The sequence below is a fragment of the Sinohyriopsis cumingii genome, chromosome 19 (assembly GCF_028554795.1).
Source record: "Sinohyriopsis cumingii isolate HCF-2022 chromosome 19, ASM2855479v2, whole genome shotgun sequence".
In the NCBI taxonomy this organism is placed as follows: Eukaryota; Metazoa; Mollusca; class Bivalvia; order Unionida; family Unionidae; genus Sinohyriopsis; species Sinohyriopsis cumingii.
In genome coordinates, this window is record NC_142979.1 from 756,026 (window position 1) to 773,777 (window position 17,752).

Consider the following 17,752-nt stretch of genomic DNA (forward strand, 5'->3'; position numbering starts at 1 on the left):
TTTTTTTACCACCGTGAATCCCGAAACCAAAGCCAGCATCGTGGAACGTTTTCAACGCACTTTGAAAGAACGCATGTGGAAATATTTTACGCATCACCACACTCTGAAGTACATCGACATCTTACCGCACCTGGTGCAAGCGTACAACCAATCTTACCATCGAAGCATCGGACGTGCCCCGCAAGACGTGACTCCCGACAACTAAGTGCTGGTGTTTGAGCGCCTGTTTGGTACGTCCCCGACGAGGGCTGTCCCCAAGAAAAGTGGAGTGTTGGCCGTAAGAGATTGGGTGCGCATTGGCAAAACCAAACGCACTTTCGACAAAGGTTACTTACCTAACTGGACGACCGAACTGTTTCGCGTCACTGGACGAGTGCATGGCCGTCATCCTGCCCTCTATAAATTGGAAGACATGAACGGAGAAGTGCTCAAAGGAACGTTTTATTTGCCCGAGTTACAACGTGTCACCAAAAAAGAAGACGACGTGTACGACATCGAAAGCATTCTCGAACGCAGAACCCGTAAAGTGGGCAAACGACGTGTCAAAGAAGTCAAAGTACGTTGGAAAGGATATCCACCCAGTTTTGATTCTTGGATCGACGCTTCGCAAGTCATCGACTATAAAAAGAAGTGACCATCATGCCCTTTCACACAGCAGACGCAGCTACGTCGACCACTCCTCCTTCACCTAGTTCTTCTGTGCAAGATTTACAAAAACAACCCTTGTGGGTGTGGTGTGGAGAACGTGTGCCTAAAACGCAAATCGTCTTTTTCTGCCAAATCTTCGTGGTGTATTGTGTCATCGGGGCAGCCATCGCCAATTTGAGTTTTCAACAAGGAGACAAACAATTGTGGACCATTTTATTGAGCAGTTGCATCGGTTACCTGCTTCCTAATCCCTCCCTGAAATTCACCTCGAACGGGAACCCCGGGAACCTTGTGTCCAGTGCCAGTGCCAGTCACCACTCCAACCACAACCAGAACCCCATTTTGGGCGGAGACACGCCTCTGACGTCCAGCAATATCCCCTCGGACAGCCACAGAACTCTGGAATTATGAGTCACCAAAACCAATTTTACTTAACCTTACCCAGTGACAGTTCCATGGAGGTGTTTCCCAAGAACACGTTGTGCTGTTACACGGCCAAATTACCTCAAGCCATCCAGTTAGATCACGAAGCCCATTGGGAAGTGGCTTTAGTAGAAATGATTCACCCGACCCAAGTCCTCAATGTCCTTCCCAATCAAAATTTTTTTGATGTGGAAGTTCATGACGAGCAAATGCAACAGTGGATGGATAGCAATGTCAAATATGACAAGAAAACCCGTACACAAAATCAAAAGTACACCACCTATCACTTGTTCATTCCCCCAGGCTATTATTTTAGTGGTCAACATTTGGTCAGCACCATAGCCTCCAGGTTTAATGTCGTGTTTCTGAAAGCTTTGGAGCATGTCAACAAAAGTGTCACCATGGAGTACCACAAAGCAGCTCGTCGCTTCTTGATGAAATTTGAACGAAGTAAAATCATGTCCATTTTATTTTGTCCTGAATTGTTTGACATGTTGGGCGGAGACATGGACATGAGAAAGACCATGCTCAAGAAAAACGAATTACCCATCGTTTACGACAACGAGTCTTTTAGCAAGTTATTTCGTGCTCCGGTAGAACTGAACCAAGGACTGAATTTGATGTTCGTGTATTCCGATGTGGTGGAGTATAACGTGGTGGGACACACCTCCGTACCGTTACTGCGTGTCATTCCTTTCAAAGTAGATTCTGCCACGGACGCTGACGAGGAAGGTGGAAACACTTACCACGTCCACCGCGAATTTGTCCATCCTCACTATTTGCCTGTCAGTAAGTCGTATTTGGATACGGTCAACATTGCTATAAAAGGAGATTTGGGACAAAATATTCCATTCACCAAAGGAAAAGTCACGGTGAAACTCCATTTTCGAAAACGGTTCTCTCACGACTCGTAAGTAAGTCATGTATCCAGTGTACCGAGGGGTTGCTCGACAGCGAGGACACGGCTTAGGAGACATGTTAAAATCGGCCTTTCATTCGGTGGCCCCGGTGTTGAAACCGATGGTGACACGCGGATTGCACGCCTTGAAAGATGCGGCACTGACGCAAGGCAAAGAATTTCTCCAAAATGTCATCATCGACAAACAAAACCCTAAAGAAGCCTTCATGAGGGCAGGCAAAAATGTCTTGCTGCAAACGGGCAAAGACATTTTAGGCCAACGAGAAACACCTATAAATGCCCTGCACGCTACCGAGTCAGGCATTCAGCAAGGACAAGGCAGAAAGAGACGACGAAGAAAACACCCTTTCACCAGACTTCAAGCGAGAAAGGCCAAGAAAAGAAGAACCGTTCGAGACTTAGACGTTTTCGATTATTGAGAAAAGAGACAAAAAAAATGATGCACCGAGAATCTTGCGCTTGTTCCAAGACGGAACTGGATCTGTTTGCCATGCCCCCCACGATGATGACCATGCAAGAATCCCAGTGGGTGGAATTTCACCCCGTCTCCTCACTGACCGATTCCGCTCCCATCGAGTTTGAAATCAAAGGACAGCCCGAAGATTACATCGATCTGAATAGCAGTTACTTGTACCTGAAAGTCAAAATTTTAGATAAGACTGGAGGTGCTATAGACGATGAAGCAGTAGCTCCCGTCAACAATTTCATGCATTCCTTGTTCAGTGGAGTGGACTTGTACTTGAATAACAAACTGGTCAGTAGCAGTTTGGATACTTACCCTTATCGTGCCTACCTGGAAAATCTCTTGACGTACGGAATAGATGCCAAGAACACTCATCTCAATGCCTGTGTGGTATGGGAAGCTGACGAACCTACCAAGTTTGAAATATTGGAAACTGATGAAAAGAAAGACAACAATGATGGATTTGTAGAACGAAGAAAGAGAATCACGGGAGCCGACACAAGTTTAGAACTGATGCATTTGGACATGTGGTTGCAAGAAAAGTATTTGCTGAACGGGGTGGATGTCCGCCTGAGACTGAATCGTAGCAGTGCCGCTTTCCATTTGATGGCTGATAGTGACGGTTACGAAACCAAAATCCTAGAAGCCAGACTCTACGTACGCCGTGTGGAAGTGTTACCTAAAGTGGGAAACGACATCAGTCAGACGTTGAGCAGAACGACTGCCAAGTATCCCATACGACGCGTGGAAGTGAAAACCTTCACCATTCCCAAGGGACAGCGATCCATGATCGAAGATCATCTGTTCCAAGGACAGTTACCCAAACGTTTGATCGTTGGTATCGTCGAGAATACAGCCTTCAACGGAGCTGCCGAAAAAAATCCTTTCTACTTTCAACACTTTGGCGTGTCCAAAATCGAAGTCAGTCGCGATGGCAAGACCTTGTGTACCCGACCTTTCGAACCTGACTTTACCAAGAAGAATTACTTGAGATCGTACTTGTCCCTGTACGAAGCCACCGGACAGTTAGGAACCAATACCAGTCACGGTATTACGTACGAGGATTATGCAGGAGGCTACGCTTTGTGGGCTTTCGATTTCACTCCAGACCAAGGCAGCGACGAGGGACATTTCCACCCTATAAAATCCGGCCAGATTCGTGTGGAAATTCAGTTTAAAGACCGAGACCCTGATGAAACGGTGAACGTCATCCTGTATGCAGAATTCGATAATACCATAGAAATCAACAGTTTGAGAGAAGTCATCCTAGATTACTAGAAACCATGGAAGACTGTTATCCCTCTTTACCTAGTGGAGAAACTTTTAGTGTTGGATTATTGCTAAAAAAATGTTAGAGTTGTTGTTGTTTAGTGTTAAGTGATTTTTGAATAAAAAATGTTGTGTTTTGAAAAAATTGTTTGATGTTATATTGTTGGATTATTGTTAAAAATGTTAGAGTTGTTATTCAGTGTTAAGTGATTTTTGAATAAAAAATGTTGTGTTTTGAAAAAAATGCCTTTGTCTTTTGTTTAGCTATAAGAATGTTGGATTGATGCTCTTTCATTTCTTACTATCCCTCTCATGACACTCACTAAACGTTGCGACTCAAAAACCGTGTGGGGGATGTTTTCCTTCACGTCCGCGCTTTGACTTTAAGAACCGGGGTTGTTTCCAGTCTAACCATCCATTGTCGACTCATCCTCCTACGAAGATGTGCTCCAAACTAGCTAAGCTCAACGAAGCCTACGTGAATTTGCATAGGGTCAGACACAGTCTGATACCGAAGCCAGAAGAAATAGAGAATGTGAGAATGTTAAAAATCACTGAAGACCTGATAGAAGAGCTCTTCAGAGAAGAAATGAACAGGGAAAAAGAAGAATGGACAGAGAAGTACAGACTTCAGAGACAGCAGCAACAGCAGCAACAACAACAACAGCAGCAGCAACCTGAAGCTGACAGAGGCTTTGTCGATTGTCGTATCCACACCAAAGAGTTCTTCTTCTCTTTTCGAAGAAGCAGACCTATCGCCAGAAAGTCTATCCTCAGAGGACATCGCATTCTTAGAAACTAAAAAAGAATGCCATAGCAAACAAAAAAAAACAGCCCTTTTCAGGGCTACCCAATACTCTAGAAAAGAAATAACAATCCATTTGCCAATGTGTGTAGGTAGAGTAGTGTGAAAATAAACACTAACTCTTTTTTAAAAAAAGGTGAGGGTATGTGTTTGTGTTTGTAAGTGGTTAAGTAAGTTGGTATGGATAGTAGATTAAAATGATGTCTTTTTTTGGTGTTTGAGGTGTAAATTTGGGGTTAGATTGGATTGCTTTGCGTATGTGGATAGTCTATTGAAGTGATTTATAAAAAATTTTAAAATAGTGATGGGTAGCATAAAAAAAGTGAGTGAGTGTTTCTTTTAGGTCCGCGCGTTGTTGTTTTTTGGTCATGATGTAGGTAAGATCAATTTTATGTTTTTAGGGGATGTTTTCCTTCACGTCCGCGCTTTCACTATAAATTGAAACTCGTTCGGCAGTCCAACTACCCTTGTTGATTGATCAACACCAAAAATGAACACGAGACTGGAGAAACTGTTGGAACTTCATGTGCATCTGGAATATGCCAGGCGCCTGTTGAATGAACTGGCCGCGGAAGCCATTGTGGAGGAGGGAAGGATAAGAGAGGAGGAAAGAAGAAACAAAGAAGAGGAGGAGAGAAGATATAAAGAAGAAGAGGAAAGAAGATACAAAGAGGAGGAGAGAAGATACAAAGAAGAGGAGGAGGAGGAAAAGGAGAGAAGAAGAAGAAATTTCAGAATCCCAGAGAGCGAAAATTGGGATTCTGAAGCGACATATCCTGCCTCTGCTCTCTCCCGCCAAAAGGTAAAAAGTAACTGGGGGATAAGATGTGTATGCGGCGCCAGGCCTGGAAGGTGCCACCATTAACCACGTGACCATGAAGTTCCAAACAAAAAACAGCCCTTTTCAGGGCTACCCAATACTCTAGAAAAGAAATAACCATCAATTTGCCAATGTGTAGGTAGAGTAGTGTGAATATAAACACTAACTCTTTTTCAAGATAGTGTGAGGGTATGTGTTTGTGTGTTGGTGCTTGTAAGAGCTAAGGTATGTTTGTGTGAATAGTAGATTATGGGTTTCTTTATTGTTTCTTAGCGTAGGTGAAGAGTATAGTTAGGGTTCTGTAAGCGCTCACGTACGATTGTGTGGATAGTAGATTATGGATTTTGTTTATTGTTTCTTAGCGTATGTGGAGCGTATAGTTAGGGTTTTGTAAGCGCTCACGTACGATTGTGTGGATAGTAGATTATGGACTTTGTTTATTGTTTCTTAGCGTATGTGGAGAGTATAGTTAGGGTTTTGTAAGCGCTCAAGTAAGATTGTGTGGATAGTAGATTATGGATTTTGTTAATTGTTTCTTAACGCAGGTGAAGAGTATAGTTAGGGTTTGTAAGCGCTCACGTACGATTGTGTGGATAGTAGATTATGGATTTTGTTTATTGTTTCTTAGCGTATGTGGAGAGTATAGTTAGGGTTTTGTAAGCGCTCAAGTAAGATTGTGTGGATAGTAGATTATGGATTTTGTTAATTGTTTCTTAGCGTAGGTGAAGAGTATAGTTAGGGTTCTGTAAGCGCTCACGTACGATTGTGTGGATAGTAGATTATGGATTTTGTTAATTGTTTCTTAGCGTATGTGGAGAGTATAGTTTGGGTTTTATTATATGAAATGAAAAAGTAGGGGATGTTTTCCTTCACGTCCGCGCTTTTCGTATAAGAACCCATAGTATTCGTCGTTCTAACCATTCTACAAAGAATAATCTAGACAAGATGACGCAAGTGACTGATTTATTTAATCAATTGAGGCATATCTATTTCTGGATAATAGATGCAGTATATGCTATAGAAAGGATACAAAAGGAATGGGAGTATGAAGATAAAGAACACTTGGTAACCAGTCAAGTCGAACGTATAAAGGCCGCCAGACATATAATAGAAGGAATGATAGAAGATGAAGTCAACAAATCAAGAGGATTTATTGACCCACCTTATGTAAGAGTGGGGAGTTTGAAGGAAGCACTGGATTATGTCATCCAAGTCCGGTGCTTCCTAGAACATATAGTGTATTGGACGGAGTTGTCATATATGAAGAGGGGACTGAACAGGTTGAAAAAAGTAGAAGAAATAATGAAACAAGTGATGACCCAAGAAGTAGAAAACATAAAGGAAAGGTGGACTAAAGAAAGAAAGGAAGAACAGAATAAGAAGAAGAAATTAGAATTCGACCAACTGAATAACAACTGGATGAAAATACAGGCCAAGTTCCGAGCCATGGGTCACCCGGACTGGATACCAGAAACAGAAAAGAAAAAGAAGAAAGGAATGATGGACAAAATAAGAGGATGGTGGAAAAAGTTAAGAAGTTAAAAGAAGAAGAAGAAGAAGAAAAAACCCAAAGGCCCTTTTCAGGGCCAGCCATATTTCTCGAAAAGAGATAGCCTTTCCATTGCCTACCCCTTTTTTAAATTTAAATTTAAATTTAAATTTAAATTTAAAAAAAAAAAATCCCAAAAGCCCAAACTCTATTCCCCATGTTAATTTCCCCTTGTCGCTAGACAGACCCACACTATAGTTCCATGTTAAATTCCCCTTGTCGCTAGAGTGACCCACGATTTATTCCCATGTTAATTTCCCTTGTCGCTAATCTGACCCACGATTTTTCGCCATGTTAAATTTCCATTGTCGCTAATCTGACCCAGGGGTCTCTGTAATGCTAATTCCCATTGTCGCTAATCTCACCCCATTTACTACTAATGGCTCATGCAAGTCCTAATGAATAATGTTATAAAATTTAGTGATATTACAAATAATTTCCATCAATAGAAGATGTTGATTTGCCTGTGGCGGCCATTAGTTTCAAATGTACTAATGTACCAACGACCTGAATTGCATTGGTGTGCCAGCACTTTTTGTTGAATCACAGTAATATAATCCAAGATTTCCTTGACTGAATTAACTCTAATTCCCATTTAATGTCTCTTTCCAAGAACATTTTAGATGAGCACTTTGTATTTCTAGAGAAGACTACTTTGATTTAAATAATTTCAGCCCAAATCAAACACTGAACACAGCAAACGATTCTGTCTGAAGATCTTATAACAAGAATAAATAATGTTCCCAATAAACAATATCGTATAGCCCTATACTTGAATTAGGTCACAGTTAGCATTTTCTATATATATAAAATATTACTTAATGGAATCATCAGTTCTAGAAGAGTCTGCTACTAAAATTATAATAAACAAAATGGTAAACACAAACGTCCTTGACTCAAACCAAAACAAATATGCTTAATTCTATTGATAATGATCTTAAATATTAAACCCACATTCATATAGAAACTATTAGAGAGAAAAAGTAAAGATTTTCGTCAGGTAGACAATGAACTTGATTTTGAACAAGATCAGCTACAAGATACAATTTTTCATAGCCCATAGCAGATAATACATTAAAAAAGTAACAAAGAATGAAAATTAAATTTGCATACCAATAATTAATTCAACAATATATGTGCAATTATAATTATGGATTTGAATGAAGTTAACGCAACGTTATATATATATATATATATATATATATATATATATATATATATATATATATATATATATATATATATATATATATATATATAAGTGCATTTATGGTCAGTATTTTGGATGATTTTGTGACTGAAAGTCAAATCTTGCATAACATGGAACAGGTGTCAGATTAGGTCATAATGGTTCCTCTTTTCGTTCAATAAAATGGTTGCCTCCTCAGTCATTCATTCTTCTTGACGCCATTTCCCATCGAAATCTCCTGCAGGCACCCATTGGTTATGGGAAGTGACGTCAATGTTGCTGAATGGGTCAGCCGAGCGAATACCTGTGAGCAAAGAGACGGCCATGTTGGAAATCCTGACTCAGGAAACATATGACAACATCAAATCGCCGAGAGTTCTTAACAGTCATGTTTATTTCCGCATGCTTCCAGAGGACTTCGTGAGACAAAGATGTAAAATTGTACACTGTCTGAGAAACCCGAAGGACGTTGCAGTATCGTTTTACAACCACCATTTTAAACTTCTGGAATATGAGTACAACGGAAAATGGGAGAATTATATCCATCGCTTTATCGACGGACAAGGTATTCGTTATTCGTCTGGATACAGTATCATTGAAAAGAGGTGTTAGAGATTTACTTGTGCATTTGTATCATATCCTAAACAAAATTTAGTTTCTGTGTTTGCTTTTTGCTTTCGTTCACCAATCGAAATACAAATTTCATATCAATGAACGTGAAAAGCTTCGTTAAGAATATATTGTGTTTAAGGGGTGTTTTATGTATATATTTCATTCAGGGTTTGTTTGAGGAATGAGGGTTGGGAAGGCGTTTTGTTTTTGTTGGTTAGAGTATTGGCTATATCCTGCCGAACAAATGGAAACTAAGTGTCGTTTTTCGCAAGGACATCCAAAGTCAGCTGACCCCAGCTGGCTTGAGTGGCTGTCGAACACGCTTTACCAATGAAACATGGAAACGCTGTGATATATGTGTGTGTGTGTGTGTGTGTGTGTGTGTGTGTGTGTGTGTGTGTGTACATATATATGGTAAAATGTGACTCTTATCTTGACATTCAACATAGATGAATTAATTATCAACGTGCTGTATAGTTTCAATCAATATAAAAATTATTAATATTTATGACTGTTCCAAGATTGTATCATTTCGCCTTAAAGCGTGACATAACATATCTCTGACAAAGTATTTGAAATATTCTTTCAGTGGACTATGGTTCTTGGTTTGATTATACCTTGGACTGGGAAAAAGTGATCCGAGACCATCCAGGGTATCCAATACACGTCGTAAGATACGAGGACATGAAAAAGGTATAACCAGATAAACAAAAAGCAACAACAACAAGAATCATCATCATTATCATCATCATCATCATTGTATAGAGCGTATACTTGCTATTGTTAAAGGCTGCAGGATGATATAACTTACATACTAAAGAAAACATCTCTTCAACTTGTAATAACATTTATCATGAAACGAACGAGTTTGTTAGAACGATACATACAGTTTCTAACAACCAAACTAATGACTGTTGGCATAATACAGGCAGGACATCTGAACTGCAGAACAAACTGAATAATACAGCCGTAAAACCAGACGTAATCTGCCTACAGGAAACCCTCATAACACAAGAACACAAACGCCTGCCCAAACTACAAGGCTATACCCAGGGAATCGTTAAAAACAGACCCATGGGGCAGAAAGGTGGTGGACTAGCAATTTTTTTAATAGATACACTAATCTACTATGAAATAATAGAAGTACCATCTAACCTAAACATCAATAATAGCATCGAAATAATGTCAGTAATGATAAATATAGGAACCACAAACATTCAAATAACGCACATAGGAAAACCGATCGCAACCTCATAGCGGTTTTTTTAGACCTAGAAAAAGCGTTCAACATAGTATGGACCAATGGACTAATGGCCAAATTAAACCAATTTGGAATAACTGGACGCTTGTTCAACTGGATTGGCGATTTCCTCACAGGCTGGAAAATTACCACAAGAATAGGCAATACCCATTCGGAAGAATTTTCACTTGAAAATGGAACACCGCAAGGCAGTGTAATAAGTCCCTTACTATTTAACCTAATGGTAAACGACCTTGACCTCATTGCAGCCTCCGCAAAAATAAACTTGTCACAATTTGTAGATGATAGTGGCATATGGAGGAATGGAAATCCTGCCAATAACACAGTATTTAAAGAAATCCAGCAGAGCCTAGACAACATAGGGAGATGGGCGGACATATGGGGTTTCAAAATATCTCATGAAAAAACTGTGGCAATCATATTCACCCCCAAACGAAATAACAACCTAGTCTATCCAAACTTCTATATACAAAATCAATTAATCAAATACGTAACAGTAGTAAAATTCCTAAGAATGTTCTTTGACAACCACCTCACATGGAAACAGTACATTGAACAACTCACCCAGAATTGTAACAAAGATCTCAGTTTACTCAGGAACATCACAGGGACTGACTGGGGATCCAACCAGGAAACCCTCCTCACGATATATGAAAGCCTAATTAGATCAAAACTGGATTACGGTTGCCAAGCATATAACTCGGCTAAGCAGCCTGTACTACAAAAACTTGACACTATCCAGAGAAAAGCCATACTATTATGCACAGGAACACTCCCCTCAACATCATTAGAAGAACTACAAACACTAACAGGAGAACTACCCTTACAATTACGTAGGCAAGAACTGCTCCTCCGATACTCCATTCGATTAGATACCCACCCAGACAACCATCCCACCAAAATAGCTATAAATAAGTGTAAAGTTGTCTTCAAACCCAAAATCATACCCATCACACCAAGTGGCAAAGTAATCCTTGAACTAAGAGAAAAGATACCTCTACTAAAAAAACAGGTAACAAACAATACAGACCAGAACAAATCACCATGGTTACCAAAACCACCAAGGATTAACATTGAAGCTACCAAATTAGGCAATAAAGAAGGACAAGAAAACCTACTAAAACCTGTACTGGTAAACGAAATCAACCAAAATTACCCGGACTATGTTAAAATATATACCGATGGATCAAAAACAAACAACCCACCAAGAACAGCAGCAGCAATAGTCATCCCTGAATTCAATATACAAACGGATCCAGATTATTTGACTATTGCTCCATTTACACCACTGAATTCTGGGCTATACTTGAATCACTACAATGGATCAAAGACAACCAAATACCTAAAGCAGTTATTATAAGCGATTCCCCACGTTATCAAATCGATCCAAAATCGCAATACACACTCTAGGGAACAATTCCTCGACAGAGCATGCCAATTAATCGACGATATCACCACAGCACATAAATTAGTCGAGCTCATGTGGATACCGTCGCACATTGGAATATCCGGCAGACAAAGTTGCAAAAACCAAACTAGGAGATCAAAACTCTATCAAGCTTAACTATAGCTCTACAGAAGCAATAAGCTTCGCACAAACATATAAAGACCAAACATGGCAAGATTTTTGGAACTCCTCCACAAAAGGTAAAAAGCACCATGAAACCCAAAAAAAAAAACTTAGATAGGAACATACAGCTACCTAAGGGTACCTATTTAGAACAGAAAACCATAAACAGGATAATAACTGGAAAAACTAAACTAGCAAGCAGTTTTGGAAGGTTTATAGGACCCAAACCAGCAACCATTAACTGCTTTAACTGCCACACCACCGAAGATCTACACCAGGTATTCAATATATGCCCAAAATATAAACTCGCTCGGAAAATATTTATCAAAAACCAAAAAGAGATTGGATCACCACACACATACCCAGAGCTACTTATGGACTCTAATAGAAATAAACCATCAGCATATAAAAATATAAATCAATTCATAGACTCAGCAGGACTTAGGAACATGATGTAATTACTATCCCCACAAAACCAAAAGACCCAGTAACTAGCTAAATAAATTTAAAAGCCACCACATAAAAACCCATAACATATCATTCAATTTTATAAATGTATTAATAAATAATTCACTTACGAAGCACCTATAAAAAACTAAGGAAACCGCAAAATCGGATGTCCTAGATATCCTTAACGAACCGAGTAATCAGCTAGGATTCCGATCCTAGATGTCCTTAACGAACCGTGTAATCGGCTATGACTCCGGTCTATTGCTAAATAAAGTATGAATAACATTCAGTCTCTAAAAACATTAATTAATGAATAACTTAAAGGGGTAATATCTAAAAACTTATAAATAACATAACGTATGAAACACACCCTAAACACCTCGACTAGTAATACCATAATAACCTTCAAAATCTCTCGTCATGCATGATTTCTACTAAGAACCTCTATAAACAGCATAGAACATTCCCCCCCCCTCCCTTTTAGAACATTTTGAAGAAGAAAAAAAGGAAGAAAAAAATTGAAATTTTTTCTTCTCAAAAAACACCAGGCAAATGCAACAAGAAACCAGCGATGTAAAGCAAGTGGGTCCTACTTGCTTTACATCGCTGGTTTCTTGTTGCATTTGCCTAGTCCGTTCCCGAGCTCTCCTTCCCACTAATGACAGCCAACCATTCAAATGTAAGGACCTTTATGGACACACAGATTGAGGTCAAACTATCAGGGTTCCTTGAATCCATAAAAGCCTGGGGGAGGTGGCACCATTCCCTTCCCCAGGAATAACTAGCAGGCTGCGGTGCAGTCAGAAAAAAGTGGCACATGCACAATTGTGCGCACGCCACTATAATTAAACTCAACAACAACAACAACAACAAGACAGGGCCGGATCATGTCTAATGATTGGGTGTTGGCGGGGTTTCCAAAATTTCAAACCGGCCTTGAAATTCCTGGAAAGGGTACCAAAGTGAAAGTCTGTGTGCATATTTATTCAAAATGTTTGCTTAATACTCAATAAACATGTCCAAGAAGAAGAAAACCAACGATGGTCATATTTCAAGTGACAAGTGACTACGTTTGTGTAAGTTTTTTCTGTTTAGCCGGGGGGCGGGGCGGAAAGCCCGGAAACCCTGAAAGTAACAATACTTTGTAAACTTGGCCCCAATAAAACCCATTTACTAAATCATGCTTGTACGAACGCTCCACTGAACCACTTTTGGACAACAAAATTAGTAACCTTTACATTATCCGACTCACCTGTGTACAAACTGATCCGACGAGAGAGAGAGATTATATAGTCTAGTCTATTACTTACTCCGAAACCTAACTAAATCACTTTAACGCGGCTTTTAAATTATTTATATTTTTTAATACCCTCGTCGATGTGACTTGATCATTTTCACAATTTATCAAATTTCATGTGAGAATCCACCATTTTTACTTTTGTTAAAAAGCTGGATAACCTAAGTCAAATATGTCCGCAACCTCTAATTTCCTTTTTTCTAAATGATGGCTGACCGCCATGTAAATACTCCTCTATGCTTACTCTTTTCAAATTTCGGAAAAGAAGTTGACTCGCCGCCATTTAAAAAAACAAAACAATACTTTTGCATCTTTCGCAAAGAAAGCTGGCTCACCACTACTTTAGCTCAATCGACCACGTTACACCGGTTGAAAATCCTGGAATAAGTTTAGAGAGCAAATTGAGCAGATTAGTTACTGTGTTATTGACCGAATAAAATTAATTTACTTTCTAAAATTAATAATAATAAATTTGGTTCTGAATCAATCGATTTAGTCCTCAATAACAGATTATCAAAATGATAACTGCAAAATATTTGTATCAATATAAATCTAATTTACTAAAATGTATGACATAAAATACATATTCATATACTTCTTAGCTTTTTTTTAAAAAAAAAATATGCAAGATACACATGTAGATTTGGAAGAGGAAGCTGGTGAATGTATCCAACGTAGGTATCTCAAATTTTTGCTGCAGAATATCAAAACTATGTTATGTAGAGAGTCTTTTATGAATTAGGGCAAAGGAACATTCAAGTACGAAATAGACCGCAGGTCGTGTAAATGGATGTTTAAAGATGGAGTTAGGAGCTGGTTGATATATTGTAGACATATATTATGAAAAGACTGTAATGTCAAAATGGCTTAAAAGTAATATATGCATTCATTAAAACGTAACCACTGTTGTACTGTTGTAAGTCCTTATTATGATACAATATAATCAAGCAAAGCATATATATATATATATATATATATATATATATATATATATATATATATATACACACACACACACACATTGTAAGACACTATAACAAAGATTCTGGCAAGTACCGAGACCGTATGGTAAATAAAGCTATTCAAAGGGGTCTTGAGAACTGCACGCGCTTTCTTTGATTTTCCCATGATAAATGCCTGTCAACAATTACAATTTCAAGTTATGGATATTATTTAATTTGGTTCCCTGGACAAATATATTGATATCCTCTAATTTCTATATTCTTTGCAGTGGTCCATTTGGCATACAGCTAGATTTTTTAATTGCATTTTTGTTTGCGATGGGGTTGTCGCCACAAAATAACAGTAAATAACAGTATCAAAGGGATTATATTACTCATGGCGGATAAGGTCGAGTCATCAGCAAAAAAAGATCGTTTCAGTGGCATTCATATGAACAGGTAAATTATTAATGAAAATGAATTAAGCTAGTGAGAGAATCAGTGATTAAAGAGAACGAGTTCTGGAAGTTCGTTGGTAACCTTGTTATATGAATGGTATAAACACATAAGTACTTTAATAACTACTCGTTTGGCCTTTTCAGTATAAGTATTACTTTAGAATTATGTATTTTCTGTCTTTTTTTTCTCTGAGGCCGAGAAAATTATTTCATAAAAAATGAATTTTGGGAACTGATGAAAGGTTCTTCTCTTACTAATGGTACATCATGCTAACTTTAAAAAGCATATAATCTAACTGAACTCTCTCCAGTTCTGTTTTTGTAATAAATGAAATATTGCTGATAGATATTTTTTTGATTAATAAAAAAGTATTTTATCTAGAACTTAATTGCACAAATTAATGGAACAATGATTATAACCACTTATTTGAAATTCTGAGTTACCTTTTATGATATTTAATAATATTTCAAATTTTTCAGAAGGTTAAGGATGTTTACTTTGCTCTGTAATTTGTAAGTTTTATCTATTTTAATACTGATTTGCTAACTTAACTTCAGACTTGTTCTCTTCGATTTTCTGCTGTCTGATTATTTGGTTCTCTCACTAACTCACTATTCTTTCTTTCAACCCATAACGCGTTGGTTCACTTAGGCTCATGCAATTACTTCATTATTTTAGTCAATATATCTTGTGCAGTCAAGCAATCAATAGCAAATCGACTTATTTAAATTGGAATAATCAGCTTACCAACTACTTTAAACCTCACGTCCGATGGTGGTCTTATTTTGGATCTACATTCATGTTCAAATGCAGGCTGTACCAGCTGTAAAAATATAATGTAATGCTACCTGATTAGATTATTACTTATAATGTGTGTCTCAATTGCCATTTATTTAGATAAAATCGACAAGTAATCATACACGAATAAATAATTAGACATAGATAATCAGACATAACAAATTTCCTATTTTAAACTCGGTTTTAATTGGTAACATACTACATTCAAAGTTTGCACGTCTCATAAACCCAAGTTCCGGAATATTTGTTTTTAACAAATATCAGTACACCCACTATAAGCAATAATTATAATTTGATAGTTTCACAGACAAAATATTTGTAACGGACTATAATTAGGATTTATTATAACATTTTGACAGTCAATTGTTTTAAATGCTAAATTAAACATATTTATTTGTTTATTTAAACACGGTAATGTCAGTTAACCTTTTATTGCACATTTCGTATTTCAATGGATTCTCTCTTAAATTTATCTGTATGTGCATCGTTAGAGCATAATTGTAAAGAAGAAGAAAAGAACAAAAACAAACATTTTATTGCAAACTTTACAGTGGTAGGTATTGAATAGACAGTTCATCATATACTTTATACTTGGATGGTTTATCTACCAAATGTATCAATATATTTTCATTATTTACAACAACTTTGCCAGGAATGTTTGATCGTAAATATACCATCATAATCAACAACATTTTATTATAAACACATTTTAATAGCTTTTATCTTTAGTTCGAGAACGTGGGGTTGCAAAGTTGGAACTTGTGAACTTTTTCGCGTTGTTTATTTCGATACTTTATCTATTTCTGGACTGTTATCCTCATCTTAATCATCAAACAAATACTTATTATATCATTTAAATAAGATTACTTCTAAAGTGTTAAAAGTAGTAAGTATACGTTATGAAAATGGTGACAAGCCAGTTTTTCTTTCTCAAAACTTGTAAAAGTAGATATTGTAGACGAGCATTTTTCAAATTGGCGCTGAGATACTATTTTGGCGTTGAGCCAACTTTTTCCAAGAAATGAATGCATCTTGACGTTTATCTAACCCAGGTGATCCTCTTTTTTCAAACAACAAAAATGTTGGATAGTTATACGCTAGTTGAAAAATTCTGAAAATGATGCATGGTTACATTGATGAGCTCTGTTGTGTTTTTGTTCTTGTTTTATTTTACTTCAAAAAAAAAGAAGGCTGAATACCTATGTAAATTGTTGACTTTCTCGTTCGGCATTTTCCGTCTACTTTCAAAGAACACTTTAGATTATAAAGTGTAAATATAGAAAATACGGGATTTTAAAAAGGGCAAGGTTTTGTCCCAGTGTATTAACATATTTTGTGTTGTGAAATATATGTATGTGTAAGAGTGCTTGTCTATGACCAAAAAAAAGCACTAAACATAAAATAGTTCAATACATCACATGTATCTCAAAATCTGATTGGTTAACAGTTCACGTGTATCATCAATAAACAGTAATTGGTCGAAAGTGGTCGATAAGACATTTGATTCATAATGACCATTATTATCTCGTAGGACAGAATAAAGGAGACACGGCGTCTGGCTCGATTTTTAGATGTGAAGGCGGATGAGGAGTTAATACAAAACATCTCGGAGGCGTGTGAATTTGACAGGATGAAACAAGAGAAAGATCCTATTGACATGGTCATGGCCAATATATGGAAGGACCAACAGCTGGGAATGTATCGAAAAGGTGCGGATACACATAAAATGAATTTGATATAGGTTGTTCCTTCGTGTCCTTCGTTGTTCAGTCTAGCAAAGACTCTTGAAAGTACTAGTGAATCATAAAAATGAACTTTCGGTTTTCTTCCTAGTCATGCAGTAGTTACCTCCCTTATATAGATACCATTGTAATATCCGTTTATTTGCGAGACAAACCGACACTTCACACAATACAAGTATATTAAGTATATGTACATTTATCCCTACAAGACGAAGTACATGCTTCTTGTTGTCGAAATATAAAACACTATAAACTATGGATAGGGAATATTTAGATGAAACTAAAGAAAACTAATTTACTGTTCAGCCTTATATTGGTATGCGTGCACGACGCACTAGATTGTGTCGCTTTCAAAACTGTTCTATTGTTTCAATTTATTTTGAAAATTCCTGTTGATACAGGTAAAAAGAATCAATGCTGGCTTCCCTGTGTCGGCAGACTTTATTAAAAAAAAGATGAAAGAAATCGGCACACTTAAAGAATCCAAAGGAACCAAACTTGACTTCCTTTTGTTGGCCGACTTCAGAAGAAAAAATC

The 17,752-nt window shown here is 37.6% G+C and overlaps 1 protein-coding gene across 2 annotated transcripts in view; it reads left to right on the forward strand.

The window, feature by feature from the left end:
• LOC149775029 (sulfotransferase 1B1-like) overlaps window positions 1-17,752 on the forward strand; it is a 40,734-nt gene that overhangs the window by 19,167 nt on the left and 3,815 nt on the right. For both annotated transcript variants that reach the window (XM_089944366.1, XM_089944365.1), the window contains exons 3-5: window positions 8,330-8,650; window positions 9,287-9,390; window positions 17,005-17,182. In XM_089944366.1, coding sequence (XP_089800492.1) covers window positions 8,330-8,650; window positions 9,287-9,390; window positions 17,005-17,182 — 603 coding nt within the window. The remainder of the gene's footprint in view (window positions 1-8,329; window positions 8,651-9,286; window positions 9,391-17,004; window positions 17,183-17,752) is intronic.